The sequence below is a fragment of the Coregonus lavaretus genome, assembly GCF_964263955.1.
Source record: "Coregonus lavaretus genome assembly, contig: HAP1_SCAFFOLD_980, whole genome shotgun sequence".
NCBI lineage: Eukaryota > Metazoa > Chordata > Actinopteri > Salmoniformes > Salmonidae > Coregonus > Coregonus lavaretus.
The window spans coordinates 45623-66833 of record NW_028167007.1 but is presented as its reverse complement, the minus strand read 5'-3'; the positions used below and the strand labels follow the sequence as shown (position 1 = coordinate 66833).

The 21211-nt window shown below is 45.7% G+C and overlaps 1 protein-coding gene across 1 annotated transcript; it reads right to left on the bottom strand.

The window, feature by feature from the left end:
- Positions 1–10145: 10145 nt before the first annotated feature.
- On the bottom strand, positions 10146–17475 carry LOC311113986 (serine/threonine-protein phosphatase 6 regulatory ankyrin repeat subunit A-like; the record flags this gene model as incomplete). The annotated part of the gene is made up of 12 exons (XM_084189255.1): positions 10146–10159; positions 11955–12071; positions 12277–12368; positions 12494–12576; positions 12671–12753; positions 12879–13024; positions 13228–13399; positions 13823–14042; positions 14346–14463; positions 14686–14773; positions 15266–15409; positions 17466–17475. The coding sequence occupies 12 exons, from the start codon at positions 17473–17475 to the stop codon at positions 10146–10148; spliced, it is 1287 nt and encodes a 428-aa protein (XP_084045381.1).
- Between the last annotated feature and the right edge of the window lie 3736 nt (positions 17476–21211).

The following is a 21211-nucleotide window of genomic DNA, read 5'->3' as shown; positions in this document are numbered from 1 at the left end:
TCAGAGTTGGCCACTCTACACTTGATCTCATTTAGGATCAAGCTGAGCATCTTCTTTGCAGTTTTGCTAAAGCCTTCTTGGCTGACTGCCACTGTTACGTCTTTTAGAGCCACAAGAGGTTTGCAACTTTCACTCAATCCACTGCCGTGGAGAGGAGAGGCTCTCTTCAAACTGTTGTTGCTCACAACTGACATACTCCTGGTGGGCAGAGTGACATCCTCACTGCATGTGTCAATTACATGGTGGTCTGTTGAAGAGCCACTTGAAGACACAAGGGCTTTAGACCTTTTAGCCAAACAGACTTTTGACAAAGGCTTCTCACTTCTCACAGACGGATGGCGGCTCCTGTCCTCAACAAGAGCAGTGTCAGGGGACTTAATGCGTCTGAGTGTCTCCACAGGGGTGGAGTCCAGCACATCTTTGGCTGTGGTGACTGACACTGGTGGAAAAGAGAAAAAGATGTTCAGTCTATCCTTTACTCTGTGGTACATGGTTTGAGCAGCATCCAATAAGTTGTCAAAGACAACTCTGGGTTTGAGCTGGGACTCCAGCTTTTTCTCTCCTAGTGGGAAGGAGTCTGCGTCGTCCACAGTGTACTGGGATACACTTTCAAGGTCTTGCATGATAATATTTACTATATCTTCGGCTGTAGAAACCACATGGTGTGAGAAGGTGGTGCTAGGCATGCCCTGTAGCAAAGAATGGTTGGCTTTGCTAGCAGCTCTGAGAATGGTCTCACTCACAATGTGTTTGGCCTTAGCTCGGAACTCAGTACTGTAAAAGCTCTGGATGGAAATGTTAGAGGTTCTGCTGGCTGCACTAAGAGATCGCATGAGTGTGGGAATCTCGGCTGACGTCACATCACTCAAAATGGTGAGGTCCTCCAATTTCGAAATTATCGAGTCCAACTTCTGGTTGAAATCGAAGGATGAATTTGTCTTGCTCTCCCCAACGGAAGCGGAGCAGTCTTCCTTTGAAGTGTCCACCCTCAGCACCGAGATCACCTGTTTGATTACCCCTTTAGTGCAGGTGTCGAGGGTGAGCTGGTGGGCTGAGGACTTAGAAGGGGTCTTACTGTCTGTCTTCTGTACAGGAGATTCCTCCACAGTGGCCTCAGTTACAGGAGATACCTCCACAGTGGCCTCAGTTACAAGTAGTCCAGTTGCAGAGAGCTCGATTTGCACAGGAATATATTTTCCCTCAGTGAGATGGTTGGAGGTGAACAGCTTCCTTAGTTTGTCCAGGGTTTTGGTGTAAATCTTCTGGGAACCTGAACTCACTTCCACCCAGAATATTTTGCGACCTGGTTTCGTACGCTTGGAGGCCTTATTGACCTCATATACCTCATGCAGGTCGGAAATAATTCCACCAAAGAGATCAGAGGATGCCTCCTCAATATTCTCTGAGGAAACATGGACAGATAGGATTTCCGACAGTTTCCCACAAGTGTCGGTTTTATCCAGCGCAGCAGTATATGTCACAGCTGCATCCTGAATGACCTGAGTGATGCATTGCTCAGCTTTGACAATATACTCCTCCACTGGCTGACCAAGGAGGATGTCAACTTTATCAGCAGGGCGCTCCTTCTGAATACTCACATTCTCCTCTGATGGGCATGGGTTGTTGAAGATAATGCTCTCAGTGACCATCTTAGAGGAGGCGAGAGATGAGTCGAGAAGCAGAGATCTGTATATTGTCGAGGTGGACATCTCTGGGTGCTTTATCACAGCAGCCTCCTCCAAAATGGCCGACGGGCCCTGGAGGATGTCAGAGATATCCATGTCCTCAATGGTCTCTACCAGAGACGATAGTAGGTCTCTGGCTGCCAGGTTGGTAGGTCTCTGGTTCTCGAGCTCTGTTTTGATTGCTTGACAGGCAGTTGCCAGAGCAACAACAGAGCGAGAACACAACTGCTTCAAGGTGGAGTCAGAACACGATGATGACAGATCTGTCATGGACATGGTGGAGAGTTGACTCTCAGAGACAAACGGGCTGAGTTTGACAGACACCTGTCTGACCAAGTCCCCAGCAAGAGCTCTCTTATCTATTGCTCCACTAGCTGAGTTGTGGGAGCAGGCACTCTGTGGCCTTGACGGGTTCCTGTTATCCAAAAATCCTGTTGTCCAAAAAACCTCAAGTACAAGATCCACAACATCGGATGACACTTCTGTCATTCTGTTGTCAGACAGAAATGTACTTGGATGAACGGTGCCTGCATTCACAGTCCAGTCGCAAATGGAGTTGTTGGACTGACTCTGGACTAGTGGAACTAGACAGGTTTCACTTTGACCTTGGCCAAAGAGCTCTGCCATTTTGAGCAGAACTGATCTTAAGACCTTCGACTTGGAAATGTTCAGCAGTGGGTCGTTGTTGGACAGTCTGGTGGATGGTCTGCTAGCCGATCTGTGAACCACTAGGCTTTGTATTTCTGCCGAAATGGCAGTTAGAAAATAGGTCAAGGGGCTGGTCGCTCTCCCCTCATTTCCTCCGTTGGTTTTAGCCTTGGTGATGCTATCTATGATGATGACTATGACCTGTCCAGCCAGAGGACCCAAGATGGCCTCAAGCTCCCTCTCTAACTCAAGGGGAGACTTGTGGCCGAGCGCAATATGCTCTATGGCATGGGAATACATCTTAGAAGTCACCATGCTTAGCATCTCTTGGACAAACTGTTGACTTGCTGAGATACTTCCAGTCAGCGGATCTAGAGTTCCCTGACTGACACTTCGCATTAGCTCAGCCAATCTGGAGGTGAGAAGGTTTATAACCAACTCGACAATACCCATCATTAACTTGCCGTCCGTTGATATTTTGCTAAGTCTGTATTTCTCCTGTCTACTTCGTTTCGGCGGCAGTACGATGTCACTCTGCGACTGGCCGCTCTGGACCATGGCTAAGACAGAGTCCTCAGAGATTCCAAACACAGATCTCAGTGGTGCTGAGTGTAGTCTGTGTCTCATCTCTCTATTGCCACCCTCAGGTGAGGAGACGTATCGCTCTTCGTTCTCACTCAGCAAAGAGGTCATGGACCTGCAGAATGCACAACAGAAATGAATAGTACATGGTAACAAAATAAAAAATATGATCCAAGACTTTGGGACACAAACTCAACCTTGTTATTGTTATTCAAAGGAAGCATTGTGAACCATCTCAAACCACACTCAGACCAAACATTAACATTTAGAGTAAACTTTTTAGAGTGGTTGTGTAGTATCTAAGTAGTATTTCTCACTAAGTGGATCTGGAATAGATATTTGTACCTATAACAGGAAAGACCTGCAAAAAGAGGAGGGGATAGAGCTAGGAATTTGTGAGAGGCGTGGATAGGGGTAGGTACCTGTGAGAGGAGGGGATAGGGCTAGGTACCTGTGAGAGGAGTGGATAGGGCTAGGTACCTGTGAGAGGAGTGGATAGGGCTAGGTACCTGTGAGAGGAGGGGATAGGGCTAGGTACCTGTGAGAGGAGTGGATAGGGCTAGGTACCTGTGAGAGGAGGGGAAAGGCGTGGGAGTGCGTGTGCTGCAGGCGGTTCTGGCGCTGGTGCACTTGCTGGGTCCTCCACTACAGCTGAATCTGACGCTGCGGCCAAGAGAGGTCACCTCTCCTGCCTCATTACTTCCTGATCCAGAAGAGCTTGGCCAATCAGAGAGCTCTATCTGCATGGTGAGGTCAAGGGCGGGAACAACCACAGTGGATGTAGACTCCATCACCCATGCTACAATATCCATGCACTTGGCACTAAACTCATGTCTGCTCATCTGCAATGTTAAAAGACCATACAGAGTTAGTTTGTTAAAGGGGCTGCACTGATATAAAACTTAGAACCATTTACTCAAACTTGTCAATTAAAGCAGTGGTTCAGGATTAAAGGTCCTGCAGGATTTCCACAAATGAATGTTTGGTCCATTTTACCAACATTAACTACTTTAGAGGTGACTATAACTCACCCCGGCACGCATATTCTCACTCAGCAGATTCCAATGGCTGAAAAGTAAATAAATGCAAGTACACAATGAATTACATTACCTCTATTCTCTTAGACTACGTTATGGATGGACATTACCTCTATTATCTTAGACTACGTTATGGATGGACATTACCTCTATTATCTTAGATTACGTTATGGATGGAAATTACCTCTATTATCTTAGATTACGTTATGGATGGACCTCTATGGAACTAGGCCACACCCAGACATCCCTGATTGGTTATTTGGTCCGTTGAGTCCTTTGTATTTGCCCGAGACTATAGGAGACTCTCAATCTCCTCACCTCCTTCTCAAAACCCATTGGATGAGAAGGTCAGAAGGGCGGGACCTCTGGCTTTCTCATCCAATGGGTTTTGAGGAGGCGAGAAGAGAGGACACGAGGAGTATGCAATTGAGACAGGGAACATATCTAGGGGATGCATGGGGAAGCCAAAGAGCAACTTACTCGTCCTTCATGTCCTGCACAAAGGTGTGTAGGTCTGGGTAGCTTCTCTTTCCCCTGCTGAGGGTGAGGCTGGTCTGGGAGGTTGCATCCTTGTGGGTCATGGTAGTGAAGGTCACCACTGCAGCCTGATGGCGACAACAGAAAGCAGAGTTAGGCTGGAATTCAATTTTGCGTCATTAAAACACAAAATATCTAAATGAAATTTCATACATGTAATAGAAAAATACATCATACCTCCTGTGACTGAGATGGGATGGCAACAGCCTCGTCCATCTCACTCTCTCCTTCGACCTCCTGCGACTGAGATGGGATGGCAACAGCCTCGTCCATCTCAATCTCTCCTTCAACCTCCTGCGACTGAGATGGGATGGCAACAGCCTCGTCCATCTCACTCTCTCCTTCAACCTCCTGCGACTGAGATGGGATGGCAACAGCCTCGTCCAACTCACTCTCTCCTTCAACCTCCTGCGACTGAGATGGGATGGCAACAGCCTCGTCCAACTCACTCTCTCCTTCAACCTCCTGCGACTGAGATGGGATGGCAACAGCCTCGTCCAACTCACTCTCTCCTTCAACCTCCTGCGACTGAGATGGGATGGCAACAGCCTCGTCCAACTCACTCTCTCCTTCAACCTCCTGTGACTGAGTTGGGGTATCTGTCTCTAGAACAGCCTCGTCCAACTTGGTCAGTCTCTCAGCCTCTCTGTGATCTTTATGGGATCTAGATAGAGAAAAAGGAATCTCTCTTAGGTCACTGCTATAATGTGAGTGTGAGGATGTGTTCCCATTATAGAATTAGAATCATAGAATTAGAATGAATCATTCTAGAATTAGAATAGATATATAGAATAGGCTCCAATACTCTTGAGATGACTCGGCCTATCCAGAGCCAAATATTTAGAGAATTCTGCCAACTTTTAAAAGGACTCCATGTTAGCGCCTTGGAGCCTTTCATTTATCCTTTCATTATAAGTACATTCTAATTATAGATGTTCAGTTACATAGCATTGTTTAAAATGTCAATATTGCCCATGGGGAGCCAGCTGTCATATGGATATCTACTGTGTCATGTAATGTATACATAAACTCAGCAAAAAAAGAAACGTCCCTTTTTCAGGATCTTTCAAAGATAATTCCTAAAAATCCAAATAACTTCACAGACCTTTCATTGTAAAGGGTTTAAACACTGTTTCCCATGCTAGTCCCCTGTAGCTCAGTTGGTAGAGCAAGGCGCTTGCAACGCCAGGGTTGTGGGTTCGTTTCCCACGGGGGGCCAGTATGAAAATGTATGCACTCACTAACTGTAAGTCGCTCTGGATAAGAGCGTCTGCTAAATGACTAAAATGTAAAATGAACCATAAACAATTAATGAACATGCACCTGTGGAACGGTCATTAAGACACAAACAGCTTACAGACGGTAGTTATGAAAACTTAGGACACTAAAGAGGCCTTTCTACTGACTCTGAAAAACACCAAAAGAAAGATGCCCAGGGTCTGCCACTGCGAAGATGCCCGTACGTGGTCTGCCACCGTCATGTCTCCCTGTAGCGCTGTCTTAGGCGTCTCACAGTACGGACATTGCAATTTATTGCCCTGGCCACATCTGCAGTCCTCATGCCTCCTTGCAGCATGCCTAAGGCATGTTCACGCAGATGAGGCCAGGGCAATAAATTGCAATGTCCGTACTGTGAGATGCCTAAGACAGCGCTACAGGGAGACAGGACGGACAGCTGATCGTCCTCGCAGTGGCAGACCACGTGTAACAACACCTGCACAGGATCGGTACATCCGAACATCACACCTGCGGGACAGGTACAGGATGGCAACAACAACTGCCCCGAGTTACACCAGGAATGCACAATCCCTCCATCAGTGCTCAGACTGTCCGCAATGGGCTGAGAGAGGCTGGACTGAGGGCTTGTAGGCCTGTTGTAAGGCAAGTCCTCACCAGACATCACTGGCAACAACGTCGCCTATGGGCACAAACCCACCGTCGCTGGACCAGACAGGACTGGCAAAAAGTGCTCTTCACTGATGAGTCGCGGTTTTGTCTCACCAGGGGTGATGGTCGGATTCGCGTTTATCGTCAAAGGAATGAGCGTTACACCGAGGCCTGTACTCTGGAGCGGGATCGATTTGGAGGTGGAGGGTCCATCATGGTCTGGGGCGGTGTGTCACAGCATCATCGGACTGAGCTTGTTGTCATTGCAGGAAATCTCAACGCTGTGCGTTACAGGGAAGACATCCTCCTCCCTCATGTGGTACCCTTCCTGCAGGCTCATCCTGACATGACCCTCCAGCATGACAATGCCACCAGCCATACTGCTCGTTCTGTGCGTGATTTCCTGCAAGACAGGAATGTCAGTGTTCTGCCATGGTCAGCGAAGAGCCTGTATCTGTTGGATTGGAGGGTGAGGGCTAGGGCCATTCCCCCAAGAAATGTCTGGGAACTTGCAGGTGCCTTGGTGGAAGAGTGGGGTAACATCTCACAGCAAGAACTGGCAAATCTGGTGCAGTCCATGAGGAGTAGATGCACTGCAGTACTTATTGCAGCTGGTGGCCACACCAAATACTGTAACTTTTGATTTTGACCCCCCCTTTGTTCTGTTAGTCACATGTCTGTGGAACTTGTTCAGTTTATGTCTCAGTTGTTGAATCTTGTTATGTTCATACAAATATTTACACGTTAAGTTTGCTGAAAATAAACGCAGTTGACAGTGAGAGGACGTTTCTTTTTTTGCTGAGTTTATATCTCAATGTCCCAACTCTATAAATACATAGCTCTGGGCCTACCTCTCCATAGGCGGTGACCTTTGACCTACTACTGAATCTGTATCTTTAGGCCTATGTGATCCTGTAACCAGTCACAAATGTGTCATTAGTGTAAATCACTTACCTGACTTCCTTCATAACATCAGCACCATTGATGGGGTCATCCAGGTCTATGAGGGTGAGGTCATTCCCACTGACCTCTGACCTCTGAAAGACAGCACAAAGTCATGTTTAGATGTCACCTACTGTGTCGCCTTTTGCCGTGTTCAAAACAACTGGGAAATCTCTGACTTCCGACTTCAGTGCGTTCAAGACAACTGGGAAATCGGGAAAAAAAAACAAGCTCCGACTGGGAAAAATCTTTTTGAACAGTCATCCAACTCGGAATTCCAAGTCGGAAGCAGCGCGGCTTGGCGGGTCATGTTTTGGAGGACGCCTGACTCGACCTTCGCCTCTCCCGAGCCCGCTGGGGAGTTGCAGCGATGAGACAAGATCGTAACAAGATCGTAACTACCAATTGGATATCACGAAAAATTGGGGAGGAAAAGGGGGTAAAATTACCACCACAAAATGTAAAAAGGAATTCCAAGTCGGAAACTCTGGCATCTTTCTAGAGCTCCGACTTTCCGACCTGAAGATCACAGACGTCATGATTTGACCTAGTTTTTTTTCTTCGAGTTCCCGGTTGCCTTGAGAGCACCATTAACCCAACTCTCATTGTCACATCATAATGCATCATATTCATAGAAATAGAATCACCAGAACATCATATCAGGTGTACAGTTCAGTTTACCAGTCAAATTGCCATGGTCAGAGGCTCTATCCTTTCTAGTGATTCTATTTCTATGGTCACATCATAATGTATCATATCTATGCTTGTGTCCGAAATAGCACCCTATTTCCAATATAGTGCACTTATTTTGGCTGGAGCCCTATAGAGTCCCACAGTATGAGTCATAATACCCATAAAACCTAGTGGTCAAACAGGGAAATGGTTCCAATCGTTTTAATAATAATAATAATAATAATAATAATATGCCATTTAGCAGACGCTTTTATCCAAAGCCACTTACAGTCATGCGTGCATACATTTTTACGTATGGGTGGTCCCGGGGATCGAACCCACTACCCTGGCATTACAAGCGCCATGCTCTACCAATTGAGTTTTTCCACCATTCATTTTTCCCATTGGGGATTTTAGAAACACTTAAAATAAGGTCTGTGTTTCGTGTAGGCTTACCCTGGTGTGACGTTTTGATAACCGTGTAAATCTCTCTAGGACAAGGTGACTTATCAATATATTCTCTTGTATTTACCTCCCAAAAATGTAATGCTTATTAGCTGCTAATGTGGCTATCATAAAGAACTACAAATGCCATGATGATCATGCTGATCGAGGCAAAGGTAAGAATCTCTGGATTAACTATCTAATGTTAGCTAAATGTAGTATATGAATAAATTGGCTGCATTTCTTTAAATTGACAATTCTGTGAACTGTCTAGTGCAAGTTTTAAATTGACACAATACCTGTTAGCAAAGGTGTCAGCTAGAGATGACGTGCAGGAGCTTGCAGGGATTTGTAGTTTTGCATGATGTCTACTTTGATGCTAATTAGCATTTTCGAATCTGAGAGTAAATGGAGCCGAATATACTGATAAAAGTCACCTTGTCCGAGAGAGATTTACATGGTTACAAAAACGTCACGCCAGGGTAAGCCTACACGAAATACAGCCCTTATTTTATGTGTTTCTAAAATCGCCTATGGGAAAAATGAATGGTGGAAAAACGATTGGAACCATTTCCCTGTTTGACCGCTAGGTTTTATGGGTATTATGACACCTCCACTGTGGGACTCTATAGAGGGGTTGGTTGTTTAGCAACAAAACTGGCATGCAACTATGGGGCAAAATAGACAGGGTTTGCTTAGACTGTTGACAACATGTAAACTATATTTAGTCTCTAAATGTTTATTGCAACCATAAATACATTTGAACAATGAACTCGTCTCAAATACATTGTTACAGTTGTTGTTGGTTAGCTAGGTAGCGAATTTTAGCCATTGCATAGACATGATATCAGTCAAAACACCTCAAAACAAGACATGGTATCAATAACACCATACAATGAGCTGAAACATGCCACAGAGCTACGATTCCCCACATGGCAGCTTGTTGTTAGCTGAGGTTCAGAATCATAACAAGATACACGACTTCCAGCCATCGATGCGCGAGCATCATTTTACCGTGACGTCAGCCAACCCTTCTATGGCTCTTGGTCAAAAGTAGTGCACTAGCCTACATAGGGAATAGGGTGCCATTTAGGACGTATTTATGAAGGTGATGCCATAACCTTTGACCCCCATTTGACCCACAGCAGATTCTACTGTACCTTTAGCCAACTCTCATGACTCCCCGGCCATAGGCTTTCTAGTTTGATATTACAGCATGAATAGCACATTATTTCATTTGTTAAACAATATTTAATCCACAGTAATTACTATAATTGAAGATTTAAAAAAAAAAATAACATGCCTACCTTGCACTCTTTATTCTCCATCTCCTTGCAAAATCAGCACATTTCCTTGCCAAAATGAACGCATTCCTCCAGCACTAGCGAGGATCAGACTGAACCGCTCCAGCGGTTTCTGATCCGTTTCGACGTTTATCAGTGATGACGTAACAATGCTGTAAAGATTTGACGCACTTCCGATCTGGTGCTGATGCAACGCTCTGTGCTGTTGAAAGCTCACGTATGGAAATCCTGCGAGTTGGAAACAAATGTAGGCTATTGTTGCCCTTAAAACTGTAATGTTGAGGACGCCATGAAAAATAAAATACATAACCCACACCGTTAGGCCAAAGTAAATGCATTTTTTCATCACTTTGCCAATAGACTTCTTGTTCCTCGTTGTAGCCTTTCTTTTGGGATTGGCACCACTGTCACTGCCTGACACCTAGAAATTGATACTGCGGTTGTCACATAAAACAGATAACCCATAGTTCATTATTAAATAACATAACTCATTTCTTTATTTTATTACTCATAAAATATACAGCAATCTTCAGATACTGAAAGAATTCATGGGAGTTTCGAATTCAGTCACTATTTCATATGTACATGCTAGTTTCATCCTTTTAAAGAACAAAAAGGACACGAAAAACCTGTGAACCTCCTGTTCCTGATTTGACTAACATAGCATATGTATTGTACATATTTCCAGTTAAAATGATTTTCAAAAAGAGACAAAAAAACGGCGGTTTGAACAAGCCATCACATAAAAGGATTGAGTGGTTTCATTTTTTTGAAGAAGTTAAAGCAAGCAAAACCTGTCAAAATACATTGATTATAAGACCAAGACAAATAATATAGAAGAAAATCTAAATGCTGCTGTCCTACCATTGGTTTCCAGTGTTTCTCCTCTCCAAGGGAGGCATGTTTTCCGCCTCGTATGCCTCGGAATAGTATCAGTGCTTTTCACAAACGTTGTAATACTTAGTGTGCATCATTGCTTTCGCTCATACAGCTGCCCCTACTCTCCTAACCTCCACTCAGTAACTAAAGAAGGCACAAAACGATGATGACATAAATATCACAAGAAAGAATACATGAATGAATAATTTACTTTCTAAAATATTTTAGGTAGGTTTAATAACGCAAATGTAAAAAGTCCTGTTGCTCACATACCAGTATGCAAAATCTACATCCTAAATGGCACCCTATTCTTTATAGAGTACACTACTTTTGACCAGAACCCTATGGGCCCAGGTCAAAAGTAGTGTACTATAAAGGGAATAGGGTGCCATTGGGGATGGAATTTATTTGAAATTACTAATGAGAGCAAATACTACGATTTTTTGGTTCCCACAGAGGGTCAGGAGCTTAAGACATGAATGATTTTAATAAAATGTTTGTTCATAAAAAATAAATGATTTCCCCTCCTCCCACATGGATTACAGACAAGAGGCTAGGTACGTTGACTGTCTTAGTGTGCGGATAAACATGACCATCACTCTCATAAAACTTAAATGAAACATCACTCCTTATGTTTTTTCTCAGCCCAAAACGCTCAATCCCATTTCTACTGTCAAAACAGGTTTTGAAAAGGCTTCTTCCACATCTTTTGGTCCATGTCTGTTTTTCACTCAGTGAAGTGCTACTATCTCTTAGGACTACAGGTTATTGCCGTCATAAGGTGTCCGTCTGTCTGTTGGCTGGACAGTTTCTACCGTTTAGGACCTTTGTGGGTAAAGGTAAAGGTGGGGTATAGCAGCAGCAGTTCCTCTGAAGTCCAGTATCTGCTGGAAGGACACCTGGTGGTACGAGAGGATGAGTGTGGCCAGCCAGCCTGTTGTGCCTCCCCCTCTCTCTCCCTCCCTCCCTCCATTTCTTTCTCTCCATCTGCGGGACTCTTAAGGCTCCTGTGCGGACTGTCTCGGCTCGTGCCCTCCCAAAGCTGGCTGTGGTGATTTAAGACACGGTGTGTATGTGTGTATTTGTTTGTGGCCTCTGCCCCACTTCACTGTCCATCCGCCTGCCCTTGGCTCCCCTCCTGGGCAGCGACCACCACCACCCTCAGTACGTCTCTGAGTCTGAGTCGTTGAGGTCCTCATCCTTGTAGAAGCCTCCATCGTGGTCGCGGTGGCCGATGTTGTTGAAGCTGCAGTAGGAGCTGTGCTCGCTGCGCAGCACGGGCAGGCTGTCGAAGGTCACACTCTTGGAGGGGCTGGTGGTGTAGTGGTTAATGGCACTGAAGGACAGGCTGGGCGCCGGGTTGCAGGGGGACACGGGCATCATGGTGGCCAGGATCAGCGCCAGGCAGTCCGCCACGTCTTTGTTGGGGGCGCAGGCCAAGGCAGGCGTGTAACCTGAGGGGTTCAAACAGAACAGCAGAGGGTCACTTCAGGAGCATCACCGTTTACTACAACGCTTTTGTTGAAAAACATGAAATAACACCAGGCTAGGAGATACAAAGTTAAGACAATAACCAAGCAGTGGATTAGAGAGAAACATTTGTGGACACATTGAGAAGAGAAGTACAGAAGAAAACAGTGTTAGCGTAATGGATCTTACCATTCTCATCGACTGCGAGCACGCTAGCACCCTTCGCTAGTAGCTCCTGCACCACCACCGTCAGACCATTTCTGGCTGCAACGTGTAACGGCCTGAGGAGAAAGTACCGTCAGATTAGACAGCAGAAAATGAGGATACCTCCCAAATGCCAGACTATTCCCTATATAGTGCACTTCTTCTGACCAGGGCCCAATTAATACAGCTGAACCATACGTACGTCTGTAAGGCTGCGTTAGTCGAGTTGATGAGGTTCCTGTCTGTAATCTTCTCCAATATCAACAAGGCACTGGTTTCATGCCCCTTTAAAAACCAGAGTCAAACATGTCAGACCAAAATTTAAACCAGAGAGAGCCAACTGTTCAGATGAACGTCATCTTGATGTGGGAATGCTCACCTTACTGCAGGCCAGATGAAGAGCAGTGTTCTTGACTGCATCCTGCAGGGTGAGTTCTGCTTTGGCACTGCTCACCAACAGCTCTGACACAGACAGAGAAACATAAAGAAACTCAATGAGGAAATTAAGCGACTTATTAAAATATAAAACAGACAGGTTGAACTTAAGCCGGCTGGCGAGGCAAAGTGGAGGAGAGGGGGCTGCATACCGACGGCGTTGGTTTGTCCGTTCTCAGCAGCCATCATGAGGGAGGTCTTCCCGGAGGCGTCGGGGGAGTTGACCTGGGCGTTGTGGCCTAGCAGCAGCTGAAGACACTCCACGTGGTCCGTGAAGGCCGCCGCATGCAGGGGGGTCCTGGAGAGAGGAAACGTATTTCACCGATATCGTGTAGGACTGTTATAAACAAGTTTGTTCAATTAACCCTGTTTATACCATAGAAATATAAAATCACTAATAGATGTATTAAAAGTAATCTACAATCCCTCATCCAACCCCAGAGGTCATTTTAACAACATTATTCTCCAGAAGAAAAGGGCTTTGTCATGTGCTGTAGTTACCGGTTCTTGGTGTCAGTGGCGTTGACAATGGCCGGACCCAGAGTGTCAATCAGCATCTCTGCAGCCCCCTCGTTGTCATTGATCACAGCACAGTGGAGGGGGCTGAAGGAGTTGCCCTCAGTCTTGTGGAAAACCTCCTGTTCCAGTAGCACCTCTACACACGTGTCATGGCCTAGTGGAAGATTGATTCATTTAATTTATAATTAAAAGTAATAGGTTGCTCCAGCAGGAAACATTACATACAGGAAAAAGATGACGTCGCTGCAGACCACAACAATACTCTCCGAGAAAGCTAAAAATCTGACAATCCCTGACAAAGTCCTGTTTCAGTGTAAGGTCCTCCACTGAGAGTCATAACCCTTAATTCTGTTGTAGTCTTGTTCATTCCCCCACATGGCTCCGTCCACACCAATCGAATGCTTTTCAAGCCACAAGAGGGAGTGAATGAGTGTACACTTCATGGAGGAGAGAACAGAGCTACAGTCCAGTTAGTCAGTACGTACCGTTGTATGGCCTACCTAATTCAGGGACATGTTTACAGTGCTGAAGAGAGAAAATCAGAAAATATCTAGTGTTCCGTTAGTTCAGTACGTACCGTTGTAGCAGGCCCAGTGTAGTGGCGTGTAGCCCTGGTTGTCTGTGATGACGGGGAGGGTCTCCACTGACTGGGCGGCGTGTAGGAGCCCCCCCAGCACCCCGATGTGTCCGGATGCCGCCGCCAGGTGGACAGGGGTCCGCCCCTTACAGTCCCGAACCAGGAAGCTGGCGCTGTGCTGCAGCAGGGCCTCCACACACTCCTCATGACCCGTCACCGCCTGGGAGGAAGGGCGGGGAGACAAGAATGGATTTGAATAACTAATAATCAATGATATAATAATGAATCATCAATTATTTAAAATGATGTCTGGAGGCAGGTCCCCCTACAGGGATGAATACACCACTACCCATGGACAACTACTTTTCTGAAGATAATATGTATATTTGGGCATAACTTATATTCCATGCTAGATCCCACCCCAAAGCCATCCCTAGTAGTTCAATGGCCCCATCCCTAGATCAGAACAAGCCTCCCCGTCTCTTTCTGTGTGTGAGCGTATACAGCCAGCTCTCCTCCTCACCCCTCTGTGTAGCGCTGTTCTGCCCCACTTGTCTTTGGCTTCTACGCTGGCTCCCTTGTTGAGCAGTGAGTCCACACAGTCTGTGTGTCCGCTCAGCACCGACAGCATCAGAGGGGTTCTGATACACAAGACAACAAGGTCATATTACAAACTGGTAATAACTAAGATGAGTCCCAAATGGCAACCTATTCCCTATATGGTACACTACCTTTGACCTGAGCCCATAGGGTTCTGGTTTAAAGTAGTGCACCAAGTAGGGCATAGGGTGCCATTTGGGACGTATACCTAGTGTCAAAATCTCTTTATTTCAGGAATTGTATCCAAAACCCAATTGACTTACTGTCCATTCCCGTCTTGAACGTCCACTGCACTCTGGAGGTCAGCATTTCCAATCAGCAAACGCAAACACTCTGAATGACCGTTGGTAGCTAGAGGAGGCTAAACAGAGAGGATATAAGAATGTGAGATGATTGACCGTTGGTAGCTAGAGGAGGCTAAACAGAGAGGATATGAGCTGATTGCTGGACGACTATTACCTTCACATGAACAGACAGATTTCTAGAACAGTGGTATTGGTAGATGACATCCTCATCATGTTAACACAGCAGATAATAAATCATTTTGGGGCTGAGGCCCTCGAAGCCTGTCACCTGCTAGCTGTGTACCTGGCTCTGGATAGAAGTCCCCCTGTGCACTGATCTAGGATCAGCTTACCCTCCCCAGATCCTCAACCATTAGTGGGGAACATGACAAAAAATGTCCTTAGATCAGTGTGTAGTGGGCATTTCACACTATACTATATAAACATCCCTAGAGTGGACATTGGCGTCGTAGCAACATGACCAAACAAATCTCCATCTTGGTCAGGAAAACTTTTGAATTACAGAATCTCTAGGTCCTACGTGATATCCTATGCATACCTGCAGCGTGGATGGGGGTCCTCTTCAGGGTGAAGTCTTTAACCAGGATGGAGGCTCCCTGGTTGATGAGGACGTCAACACACTCCACATGGCCTTTAAAGGCAGCCAGGTCCAGAGGGGTGCGCCCCTGGCTGTTCCTCACGTCTAGATCCAGCAGAGACTGAACCAGGACCTCCATAGCATGGTGGTGGCCGTGGTACGCCTGAATGGAAACAAACACACAGTCTGAAGCAAAGTCCAGTGGTATGCCTGAACAGATATACACTCCTAATATAATCAATGTCCTATAGTAGACCAGTGGTATGCCTAATATAATCAATGTCCTATAGTAGACCAGTGGTATGCCTGACGGAAACATGGATTACCACTGAAAACACTGCTATTCCTACTGCTCTCTCCTCGTCTGACCATGTGTTCTCGCATACCCCGAGAGCATCTGGTCAGCGGGGTGGTGGCACAGGAATCCTCATCTCTCCCAAGTGGACATTCTCAATTTTTCCCCTAACCCATCTGTCTATCTCCTCATTTGAATTCCATGCTGTCACAGTCACTAGCCCATTTAAGCTTAATATCCTTGTCATCTATCGCCCTCCAGGTTCCCTTGGAGAGTTCATCAATGAGCTTGACGCCTTGATGAGCTCCTTTCCTGAGGATGGCTCACCCCTCACAGTTCTGGGGGATTTCAACCTCCCTACGTCTACATTTGACTCATTTCTCTCTGCCTCCTTCTTTCCACTCCTCTCCTCTTTTGACCTCACCCTCTCACCGTCCCCCCCTACTCACAAGGCAGGCAATACGCTTGACCTCATCTTTACTAGATGCTGCTCTTCTACTAATCTCACTGCAACTCCCCTCCATGTCTCCGACCACTACTTTGTGTCCTTTTCTCTCTCGCTCTCCTCCAACACTACTCACTCTGCCCCTACACAGATGGTAACGCGCCGCCGCAACCTTCGCTCTCTCTCTCCCACTACTCTCTCCTCTTCCATCCTATCATCTCTTCCCTCTGCTCAATCCTTCTCCCTCCAATCTCCTGATTCTGCCTCCTCAACCCTCCTCTCCTCCCTTTCTGCATCCTTTGACTCTCTGTGTCCCCTATCCTCCCGGCCGGCTCGGTCCTCCCCTCCAGCTCCGTGGCTTGATGACTCATTGCGAGCTCACAGAACAGAGCTCCGGGCAGCTGAGCGGAAATGGAAGAAAACTAAACTCCCTGCCGACCTGGCATCTTTTCACTCCCTCCTCTCTACATTTTATTCATCTGTTTCTGCTGCTAAGGCCACTTTCTACCACTCTAAATTCCAAGCATCTGCCTCTAACCCTAGGAAGCTCTTTGCCACATTCTCCTCACTGCTGAATCCTCCCCCCCATCCTTGACCGCTGGCTATGTCCCTTCCGTCTTCAAGAGAGCGAGAGTTGCTCCCCTTCTCAAAAAACCAACACTCGATCCCACTGATGTCAACAACTACAGACCAGTATCCCTTCTTTCTTTTCTTTCCAAAACTATTGAGCGTGCCGTCTTTAGCCAACTCTCTTGCTATCTCTCTCAGAATGACCTTCTTGATCCAAACCAGTCAGGTTTCAGGACTGGTCATTCAACTGAGACTGCTCTTCTCTGTGTCACGGAGGCTCTCCGCACTGCTAAAGCTAACTCTCTCTCCTCTGCTCTTGTCCTTCTAGACCTGTCTGCTGCCTTTGATACTGTGAACCATCAGATCCTCCTCTCCACCCTCTCCGAGCTGGGCATCTCCGGCGCGGCTCACTCCTGGATTGCGTCCTACCTAGATTATAATTAATGGACATTTTTGTAGGGGTTAATACATTTTTCGTCTGAAATTTCTAAGTGGGAATTACAAACTTTAGAAGCCTTTTAAAAACTTAAATACAATACAAGTTTGTATTTCCTGCTTTGCAGGAAAATTCTCAGCAACAAAAGTGTTATCAAATTAAGATCCTACATCTGTATGCCGATGGAGTCAAAGGGTCGAAATACATACTATAGATAGTAGGTCCTAACAGTAGAGTTAGGTAAATCATGCATTGATGTCATTATGATCCCCAAGTAGGATTTGTCCCAAAGTTCTTTAATGTTCTCAAAGTGATTCAAACCACACAGGGAGTGTCAGTTGATGTCCTAAACCACAAAGCAGCAGTTATATAAGGAGAACTCAAGCGTCATCCTCTGTCTGTGACGCTTGTCCACACTGAACCATGTTAGGTAACGAGTAACCTTTATAGGCATTGTGTTGCATTGGGAACAACACGCTACCCAACCCGAGAGGGCCAGAGTGCCAGCTAGCACAGAGAGGGCCTGAGTAACCCTGCTGCGGCTCTGGCTTTATTAACCTCACTGACCCATATCTGACACACAATCAATAGCTTTCCTGGAGCGTATCAACTAAAGTTCAATAATCAATCCCTTTGGCCCTGTTATGTCCCTATCATTCTCTCTACCCTTTTCATCTCTGTCCAAAAAACATTCAATTCAGTTTATGAAACTTTATTAGAAAGTGAAGAAACTGCACTGTACATTGATAATAACATGACTAATACAGCTAATATAACTGTATTAAAAGCTATTACACTAGAAAATCATTGACAGTTATCTCTAATCTTCTCTTCTCTTGTGCTGTCTCTCTCCATAGGCCTTGACGGGTGACATAGGCCAACTCCAGTGAGTGGGATTTTTTTCCTTCTCCTCCTCATCCTCTCCTCTTGTTTATCGATGCACTTTAAAGAACATCCTTTTTATTGTGAAATGTCACTGGATATCGATTCCACTATTGACTTACAGAGCTCTCTCATCACCTCTATCAGTAAAGATGGATGAAGAACATGTTTAGATAAGCTGTATGAAAAATGTGTGTAACAATGGTACAACGCACAGCGTTCAGTCTGGATTACTTAGCTATGTGAAATCTCTAGAAGCTGACCTGAGCTGCATCTAATGTGCTAAAATGGCCACCTTAGGAAATGTGACTGCATTTCTTTAATAAAACTCCATCTCCCATGATCCTCCTGTGTGTAAATAGGGCACTGCAGGATGAAAATGCTGAGCTGCACCAGAACCTGATGCAAACAGTGGTCTGCATTGAGAGCCTGGAGGCGGAGCTAGCCAGGGCCAGGGAGGAGCTAAGCCACATGAAGGAGAAGTTCAAGAGGTCAGGGCTCATGATAATATGATGACGGCAGTGGAGGCTGGCAGTGGAGGAGCTATAGGAGGACGGGCATACAACATGGGCCCAGAATTCATAGCCAGACCCTTGCTTATGATGCTGTGTCTCTCTCTGCTGCAGGCTCCAGGCTCCAGGACACATACACAGGTACCCAGCACACCAACAGCCTTCTGGGGGAGAAACTGCACTCAGCGGTAAGAATCTGGTCAAACATGACAGACTGAGAGACAAAGACAAAGACAGAGAGAGAGACTGAGAGAGAGACAGAAAGAGACAGCGACTGAGAGACAGAGAGAGAGACAGACAGAGAGAGAGAGAGACAGACAGAGAGAGAGAGACTGAGAGAGAAAGAGAGACAGAGAGAGAGAGAGACAGAGAGACAGAGAGACAGAGAGAGACTGAGAGATAGAGAGAGACTGAGAGACAGAAAGAGACAGAGAGAGAGAGACAGAGAGAGAGAGAGACAGAGAGAGACTGAGGATATCTTATCTAGGTAACACTGTGGGCCCTGGTCTATAACTAGTCTGTCCAGGTCAGGTCATATGGTCGAGAAAGACTCCTGCAACTATACAAACTCATATTCCCACCCAGGCATAGAAACATACACTGCTCTGAATATCCTTCTCCCGCTCCGTCACCTCTACAACACACAGTGTTGTGTTGACTTACAGTAGCTTGCAAAAGTATTCACCCCCCTTGGCATTTTTCCTATTTTGTTGCCTTACAACCTGGAATTAAAATGGATTTTTTGGGGGGGGGTTTGTATCATTTGATTTACACAACATGCCTACCACTTTGAAGATGCAAAATATTTGTTCTTCTGAAACAAACAAGAAATAAGACAAAAAAACTGAAAACTTGTGCGTGCATGACTATTCACCCCCCCCAAAGTCAATACTTTGTAGAGCCACCTTTTGTAGCAATTACAGCTGCAAGTCTCTTGGGGTACGTCTCTATAAGCTTGGCACATCTAGCCACTGGGATTTTTGCCCATTCTTCAAGGCAAAACTGCTCCAGCTCCTTCAAGTTGGATGGGTTCCGCTGGTGTACAGCAATCTTTAAGCCATACCACATATTCTCAATTGGATTGAGGTCTGGGCTTTGACTTGGCCATTCCAAAGTGTTCGAAACCACTCGAGTGTTGCTTTAGCAGTATGCTTAGGGTCATTGTCCTGCTGGAAGGTGAAACTCTGTCCCAGTCTCAAATCTCTGGAAGACTGAAACAGGTTTCCCTCAAGAATTTCCCTGTATTAAGCGCCATCCATCATTCCTTCAATTCTGACCAGTTTCCCAGTCCCTGCCGATGAAAAACATCCCCACAGCATGATGCTGCCACCACATGCTTCACTGTGGGGATGGTGTTCTCGGGGTGATGTGAGGTGTTGGGTTTGCTCCAGACATAGCTCAAATTTAGTCTCATCTGACCAGAGTACCTTCTTCCATATGTTTGGGGAGTCTCCCACATGCCTTTTGGTGAACACCAAACGTGTTTGCTTATTTTTTTCATTAAGCAATGGCTTTTTTCTGGCCACTCTACCGTAAAGCCCAGCTCTGTGGAGTGTACGGCTTAAAGTGGTCCTATGGACAGATACTCCAATCTCCGCTGTGGAGCTTTGCAGCTCCTTCAGGGTTATCTTTGGTCTCTTTGTAGCCTCTCTGATTAATGCCCTCCTTGTCTGGTCTGTGAGTTTTGGTGGGCGGCCCTATCTTGGCAGGTTTATTGTAGTGCCATATTCTTTCCATTTTTTTTATAATGGATTTAATGGTGCTCCGTGGGATGTTCAAAGTTTCTGATATTTTTTTTATAACCCAACCCTGATCTGTACTTCTCCACAAATTTGTCCCTGACCTGTTTGGAGAGCTCCTTGGTCTTCATGGTGCCGCTTGCTTGGTGGTGCCCCTTGCTTAGTGGTGTTGCAGACTCTGGAGCCATTCAGAACAGTTGTATATATACTGAGATCATGTGACAGATCATGTGACACTTAGATTGCACACAGGTGGACTTTATTTAACTAATTATGTGACTTCTGAAGGTAATTGGTTGCACCAGATCTTATTTAGGGGCTTCATAGCAAAGGGGGTGAATACATATGCACGCACCACTTTTACGTTATTTATTTTTTTGAATTTCTTGAAAGAAGTTATTTAGAATTGTTTTTACTTCACCAATTTGGACTATTTTGTCCATTACATGAAATCCAAATAATAATCCATTTAAATTACAGGTTGTAATGCAACAAAAAAGGAAAAACGCCAAGGAGGATGAATACTTTTGCAAGGCACTGTATGTCCTCTGCTCTGTTCTGTCCTTAAAGACTGAGAGCACAATTAGTACTACTGCTATACCATCTCTAGAACAAACTGTACTGAATATGTTGAGTCATGTCCTCTGCTCTATCCCTGCAGACCGAGAGCCTTAGCTCTGAGAGGAAATATATGGTGCAGCGTATCACCCATCTCAGCACAGAGCTGGAGCAGGCCAACGCCACCGTCGCCTCTCTGGAGAACATCAATGTGAGCACAGCACCATCTACTGAGCAATATATGAACTAAAACCCACACTAGCTTTGTTCATGTACTGGCAACAGAAAGAGTGGTGGAAAGACAATATGATGATTTGTAAAGTTGATAGTGGCCTTACATTAAAATACTGTATCCATAATCTCCTCAACTCGTGTTCAGCTCATTGCAGACTACATGATCATTTCTTGTAACTCCTCTACTGGTTTCTCTATGTCTGTTGTACTGTATGAACTGAGAGGATGTCTGTGCT